Source organism: Anguilla rostrata, chromosome 15, assembly GCF_018555375.3.
Source record: "Anguilla rostrata isolate EN2019 chromosome 15, ASM1855537v3, whole genome shotgun sequence".
Classification (NCBI taxonomy): domain Eukaryota; kingdom Metazoa; phylum Chordata; class Actinopteri; order Anguilliformes; family Anguillidae; genus Anguilla; species Anguilla rostrata.
The window spans coordinates 4,479,193-4,486,728 of NC_057947.1; the positions used below are offsets into that span (position 1 = coordinate 4,479,193).

The window sequence follows — 7,536 nt, forward strand, 5'->3', positions numbered from 1 at the left end:
TATCTTAAAACGCATTTCGCGGAGTTGATTCATTTAAAATTTAACAATAACAATAATAAAGTTAATGTATTTATATATGTAAGGGGGCTGTAAGTAGACTATACCCAATAGCGTATACGTTGTTTGAACATTCAAAACTGAACCGAATTTGGTGGCAAAGTAATTGTTGTCAGTTGTCATTTCATACAGTTTATGACGTTATCTGTTGTAAAGCCAGCCATCGGAACACTAAAGGAAATGAAAGTAATTGCCTTCTGGTCAATTTAACCTCGCTGTTTTTGAAAGAGGTTGTCTAAATGAGATTCCTTTCTGTGACGTGTTCCCAGGCCCAGACTCGAGCGCTGATTACTCCTCGGGTTTTTCTATAGCATCGGACGCTGCACTGGGTAGACTAGGCACAAAGAAGTCAGAGAGCATCCTCGAACCTTTTCTCTGCGGGGCAACTGATATTCAAATAACACAAGCTTTCATTTGACTGCTCGGCGACCAAGCTTATTCAGATTGACAATTACCATATTTTTTTCGTATTCTTTTCAAATGTTTTTTCTACAACATGAAATCCAATGTTGTGTTTCTGAAAGCGTATAGTCCTCTAGCTATACGCGCAGCCTTGAATAGCCATCACGCAGGTTTCACAAGCTAATTTGGACATTTAAAGTACACATTTATGGGAGGTTTTGTCACCGTGTCCTGCTGAGCTCCACGTAGGGATGTTAGGCCGGATAAATGATGTTTCGGAAATGAATTAGATAGGCCAATTTAATAAGACACGAATTCCTAACGCGGACTCAGAGGACCTGCGATGTGCCCCCAAATAATAATGAACAATTTGTAAGGATATTTTCACTTGGGCATCAAATTACTCTTCCGAAATATAAAGACCTATGTATTACGTTGGGCTATAGTCTGTAATTGCTTTCACGACTTAATTGTGTAAATAAAAAACGAGTTTTTCTGCATTTCAGATTTTAAAATACAGATATTAAAGACAACAGTGAAAACAGAACAGATCTTCTCATGAAACAACGGAAGCAGCTATTTTCATGTAGGTTTCTTTAATATTTCAGGAAATGAAAATCTTGTGCCATTATATATTTTTTGGTTTTATACAAATAAACGTTCATAATGTGCTGCAATAACGTTTTGACGCTTGTAACATTTTTAGAATTTCAAAACATCTAAGAAAAGAAAATATTTTAAATAGCTGTTTATATAGGCTACGTTATCCACAAAGTGCTTCGAAACAAAACCCTGAATTGCAGGAACCCAAGAGACAACACAATCATAATTAATATTTACAAGAATATGAATAACACTCTCCTCGTTGATATATGTCAAAAAATGAGAATTTACATATTTTCGCATGATGCCTACTCAGAAGTAATTAACTTTGCCACTACGACTGCCCTGAACGGTCTGAAAGACATGCTATCTTTCTCATACAACTCATACCATTCGTAATGCATTTCATACAATCGTTGTGAAAGTTGTAAAAATATATGTATATATTTAATTACGGTGTATTCAGTGTGTTTTTTTTATTTTAAAAGAGTTGCTTTTTCAAATATGAAATATTTTTCAGACACACTTCGCAGCCTTAGCGTCTCACAAATTCCAGACTCGTTTTTAAAAAATAAAGAATGTCATTTAAATGTAATTGTTTGTCAATGCACAAAGTTATTTGCATTTCATAACTATGACTCATATCTTTTATGAGTCGTAACGTTGAGGTCCTTGACCGCAACTCTGGCGTTCACTCCCTCTAAAATGAGTTCCGGAGACTCGGATCTGGGGGTCTCCAAGTTGCTTGTGTCGGTGTCGCTGTCGCTTCCCTTCTTGTCTCCGCCTTCAGCAGTGTGAGTTTTAATGTGCTTGCTCAAATGGTCACTCCTCATGAAGCGTTTGTTACACACGGGACAAGTAAATCTTTTCTCTCCGGTGTGGGTGCGAAGGTGCCTCTGCAGTTCGTCGGATCTCGTGAATCTTTTACCACAAAAAAGCCAGTTACACACAAACGGTCTCTCTCCGGTGTGCCATCTCAAGTGGGCCTTCAGGTGAGACGTTTTACCATAAACTTTACCACAACCCGGGATATGGCAGCTATGCAGTCCCTTCCTCCTGAGGCTGCATCCAGCGGGACCCAGCCGTTCAGCCTCTTGACAGTTTGGACAGTCGCAGGTCGCTCTTCCCGAGTACCTCCTGGAGGACCTTGATGAGCCCGCTAGCCCGGAACTGGCTCCCGAGATCATGGCGCTAGCAGCGGAAGAATCCGTGTATGTGGGGATCACGGGTTTGAATCCTTCTTGTGTCAACAGGTGCTGACTCGTGGACAGAAGATGAGACGCCGTTGGGCTTATCCCAGTAGAGCTGAAGGCGGAGTACGTCAAAGGGGATAAATCAGTGTTATAGCCACTCACTTGAGAGTGAATGGTCTGGGGACTTCCGGAGTGCAAAGAAGTTTGCAGAGTGTTAGCTGGAGTTTGGATCTCAAGCCACGAGCTTGGACTGCTGTGGACATCCCACCAAGGAGACGTCCCGTTTGCAACCTCGGCTGAAATGGTTGAGTGGAAGCCAGATTTGTACCATGATTCATATGGATGCGCCATGCCTACCCGCGGGTATAGGGACTCTGCGGGAGTGTGAACTTGGGCAAGGAAGGCTGACTGTCCCGATTCTGATGATGACACAGTTCCCGAGTTGGAAAACAGGCTGTATTCTGTGGTAAATACAGATGGGGTCGGAGATGTAGAGGCTAAACAAAACGCGCCGCTGCTTGTACCAGAAGTTGCTGTTGATCCAGTCGATCCTCTGCTTGTCGCCACGGCAAACCCTGGAAGGCTGGACCCCAAGTTACAACTGGAAGATCTTTTCCACGGGAGAAAGCCGCCCTTGGCGAAAGCGCTGGAGTCCGGCAGTGTGGTGAGGGGGCTGGTGTTACCAATTTTGTTGCAGGTTGCAGCCAGCATGGCTAAAGGAGTCGTTCCGAAACGTGGTTCTTCCTGTCGAGGGAAACGTTAACATACTTTCTGATTACGGCGCTCACACATTAACCTTATGCACTTTTCAGAAAATTTCTTTAGCTTTTAGCAGTTTAAATACACTGTGCATAACATGCACAAGAGTTATAAATGTTTAACGAACATAATTTGGACAAAAGGCACTAACTATCACCTAGCAGTTCCAAAGGAGTTATAAATTTACCTCGCAATACCTCGAATAATGAAATTATTACTGAACATCGCTTAAAATTATGCTGTAAAACGATCAGTAGGCCTACTACAAACTAAAGAATTCCAGCAAACTCCAGACAGAACGGAAAGCAATTGTGATGCTGAAACATTTTAGACCACCTTTAAAAGCAACATGCGACTTACCCCAAGTATAGACGCAGCCATAGCTATGGGCCGCTTATTTTGAACAGGCTACACCGTGGAGCATCAGCTTCAGTAAAACTGCGCTCCTCTACATTCACGAGACTGATGACACACTGCTCGGAACTAAAACTACCTAATTGTGGACAGCGCGCTCTCTGAAGTAAAAACTGGTCCGAGCGCACAGCCAATAGAAACACTGGAAGTCGGGGAAGCAATAGAGGCTCGGCCAATAAGATGCGAAATGGAGGACCTATTGCGATTCATGTCGATCAATAACTTATTTGCACTCGTCAGTCAACGACCAAACGCCCGTTTTAAAAATGCCCTTTCAATACAAACGCGTATCCGGCAAAATTCCTGTTAAAACCCTTCACTTACTTCGGGAAAGCATTAAACTATGAAAATAAGTTGATAGAGGGTGGGTGGGTTTCAGAACAAGAGAAATTAACATTTAGTGGTATTTTTCATTTTAAATAGCCTAGTTCTCTACTTCAGACATATGTGACACTTTCACATGAAACTACTGCTTCTAGTATAACGCACAAATTGGACTTCGAATTTGTATTTATAAAATATTAGATTCTTTTTAAACGGAATTAGGAAATGTGTTTGATCATGACACACTAATGGCTATTTTCTGATATATGAAACAAATAAATGCAACGTTCAACAATTAGTCATAGCATTTAAAAACATTTCGGAACGGTTTCACGACTCCGATGGCATTCATTTCGGATGTAGCCTATTTTAGTTGCGTCTGACTAAACAAACTGCTTGTTTTGACCTACGCTAACAAACTGAATGAACATCTTCATTTTGAGAAAGAAGCTTTGTGTCGCCGAAGCTTGAAACATTTAGGCGTGACATAATGTAACAATGACCCGCTTTGGAGTGAATCACCATCGCTTAAAAATGTAAGCAATTTTCCAGAGAATGACTTTTACTTAAAGGTGTACATTACAGCATTCAAAACGACCAACTAATGCTTCATTGTGGACACCGAAGGCCGCTAGTAGTCAGTCCAAGTGTAATCAGTGCAAGGTCTCCATCAATGGGGAGGGGAATATAAAAATATAAAACAATTTCTTCAAATCCTAGTCACGGAGCTCAGAAAATTGCTTCATTTCTGCAATCATAGCAATTTCAGTGGAGTGCAATTAGCCCTATTAAATGTCGATTCGCCATAAACAAATTTGATTGAAATGCAAATGAGTAGAAAATGAAAAGAAAGCATTCGTGTATTGGTAAAGGTCCATATCGTATATGAGCTCGTATAGAAAAACATTACAATTGGAAATGTGTTTTCTTGATTAAAATTGGTGTGTGCTTTAAAAAAAAAAACCTGCGTTAGGTCATTTTATTCCGCGCCACTATTAGAATCTTACCGACTAGGTGGCATGAATGTAACATGGGACTTCGTGTACTCTGGTGTTAATTGTATCCGACTCAAATAAGTTATGAATGTAACTGAAACGGCTTATGACGACTGATATACGTCAAATCTGTTTGAAGTAAAAAAAAAAAAAAATCACTGTGCTATGCTAAATATTTTCTGAGTAAATTAGCAAAATCCAAAAACTGTAACAATTATGGCGACTCTATAATTATTATCAATATATTTAACTATACATGAACAAGCATATGTGTCGTATTTGTGTGTAGGCTTGTTTGAAAACGGGCGTCATGAATACATCGATAAACCTGTGGCAAATATAAATGTAAATATTTCAGCTTTTCTGGGTTATTACAATGAATAAGCCCTGTATTCATTCTGCATTTTTAAAGGGCAATTAATTTTGATAGGCCACCTCAGAATCTAAATGAAAAGGTCATAACAAATGTTTCAATGTCCCAAGGCAACGATGAATGCGTTTAGCAATTATGAAATAACGTATGCCTACCACACAGAAGTCTGCAGATGCTATAATCCCAAATTAAAATATTGGATGGACTATAGGTATTTTCATTCTTAATCTGTAAAATATACCGCTACTTTTAAAGAAGGGCCTGTTTTCTAATACAATTACAAATTTGTCTGTGGCACTGTATTTTTACATCCAAGTAAATGACATGATTCTGCATTGAAGAATACAAATAAAAAAATAAAAAATGACATTTTTTTAAAGCTTTGTAGCCATTTTTTGAGTGCAAATCAATTTATTTTCAATTGACGATACGTCCAAGTAAAACAGTACTTTCTGCTGGGAACAATGGATGTGCTTGATTATATAAACTGTTTGTCTACTACAGTATACATGGCTGCCATTTTATGGGAATATGCCAAGAAGATATCTGTAAGCTTATATTTTTGTAGATGCAAATATTTGGCAAAAGGCATTCTCGGGTTCTGTCTCCCCTGGCTTGTGGGGGTGTAGGCCAGGGTATGCCGTGACGCGTTTTGAGATAGATCCTTTGTAAAATGCACTATATTAAACATTGATTGATTGATTGATTGAGTGGGATTTTAACTGTCTAGTTTTGACTTTACGCATTGATTTGCGACATGTTGTTGATGTCAACAAACGCTTGTGGATCTAAAGGAATGGTTTACTGGACAGAAACAGAATAGAATATTCAAATCATTCTTGTCCTGTATGCACACATTGCCTGCCTTCTTTGTAACTGGAAGGAAGCAATCTGCGCTAATATCAGGGCAGACGGCATGCGCTTTATCGCGATAGTAGAACTCCGTTAGTAGTGATGAAAAATCCAACTCAGTTGAAATAACCGAGGCATACCTCAGGATTACGCATAACTCTGGATTAGTTCCTAATTTTCTTAGGTGACAATGTTATTTTCACAAATTAGCCAACGTTTTTGTTGTTTATTCAGGTGAGTGTTTGCGACCATTAGACCATTAGTGTTCCCAGACGAATTTCAAAAACATCTTACTGCGAAGGTGTGGGACATTTTGGATAACATTTACAAACGACATAAATGTCATGACATTAATGTAAAAGTTGTGATTATTATTTTTCTTTATGCATTAACAAGGCCAATCATGACATGACTCATTTCATTGGGGGCAGTTATTCTGCATTGTCTTAACAGTGTCATTGGAAACCCTTTCTATATTTTGTGAAAAATGAACCGACTGAACAATACTAGTGTTATAAGAAGTGAAGAAGTAATTTTAAGACTGAACAATGATGGTAAAATCAAAACGTTTTTGGTTAGCCTATAATACATTTCCTAGAATCATCGTTATAATGCATTTAGAGTAGCCTATATGCACACCTTACAATACAGAGTGCGCATAATTTAGGAGTTTGACACACATAAGGTCATGAATGATTTACAACTGCTTATTAAAGAACATTAAATGCATGAAACTAATCCTTGCAAGCCATTTAGGCTAACAGCCTACAACTGACTGACTTTCAGAAAATTTAAAACACATGGGATCACATAATGCCTGTCATAAACGTGATACGGCTATCATTCGACACAATACAGACAAGACTAGAAACTTATGGAAGGGTTGGGAATAAAACGAGTTATACTGGATGCCGCCGTCATATTACTACGTGTTTCAGTGTCATCTTACGTTTCTAGGTTTACCCAATCAAAAGGCCGCATTATTGAGTTTTCCGGTCTGAAACCTACCGTCCAGTTCTGAGGTCCTTCCGGGCTGTCTCTGCAGAAGCGGGGAGCCGCGTGTACATCATTACAATAGCACATTTTACCACTACTCGGAAAACTAACTATAACTGAAGGTGATTTCAGAATGTTTCCATTGATAAACACATGGTTATTTTGTTAACCGTCCGCATTCGTTATAATCATTTTGAATTGTGCTAAATTTAACGGTTACCGGTGCGCTAGCAGAAAGCTAGCGATCGTTAGCCCCTGGAATGTATTAGTGCTAGCTGGCTAGACTGGATAGCTGCGACACGGGGCCTGTGCGTGACATATGCTCCAGCATTTGTGGCAGATAACCCACACTAATCATTTAATGTGGGTTTTATTTATATATCTAGCTGTATGCGGTACCTCTGTCTTTCTTTACCCTCATAAGATTTCGCTGTCCGATCTTGGCCAGCTAAATATTCTTAGCTAATATCGGGTAGCAAGCTAGCTAGTTAAATAGCTAGGCTATATATAGAACACAGACGGGTCACAGTTTCATCTTTCACGTGTGACAGATGCACCATCTATTTTA

At 39.3% G+C, this 7,536-nt stretch overlaps 1 protein-coding gene across 2 annotated transcripts; it reads right to left on the reverse strand.

Moving 5' to 3' along the window:
• Positions 1-1,038: 1,038 nt before the first annotated feature.
• LOC135241377 (transcription factor Sp9-like) lies at positions 1,039-7,488 on the reverse strand. Of its 2 annotated transcripts, none has more exons than XM_064311700.1 (2): positions 6,981-7,488; positions 1,039-2,999 (listed from the first exon to the last, which is right to left on the reverse strand). In XM_064311700.1, the coding sequence occupies exons 1-2, from the start codon at positions 7,053-7,055 to the stop codon at positions 1,695-1,697; spliced, it is 1,380 nt and encodes a 459-aa protein (XP_064167770.1). In that variant the 5' UTR covers positions 7,056-7,488; the 3' UTR covers positions 1,039-1,694. The 2 variants fall into 2 exon arrangements, with proteins under 2 accessions (XP_064167770.1, XP_064167771.1); XM_064311701.1 differs by lacking the exon at positions 6,981-7,488 and adding an exon at positions 3,375-3,515.
• Between the last annotated feature and the right edge of the window lie 48 nt (positions 7,489-7,536).

Coding starts and splice junctions, on each gene's coding strand:
- LOC135241377 (XM_064311700.1), bottom strand. CDS start 7,055: ATGTGCTATTGTAATGATGTACACGCGGCTCCCCGCTTCTGCAGAGAC. Junction 3,000..6,980: donor AAGGACCTCAGAACTGGACG/GTAGGTTTCAGA, acceptor TTCCCTCGACAG/GAAGAACCACGTTTCGGAAC.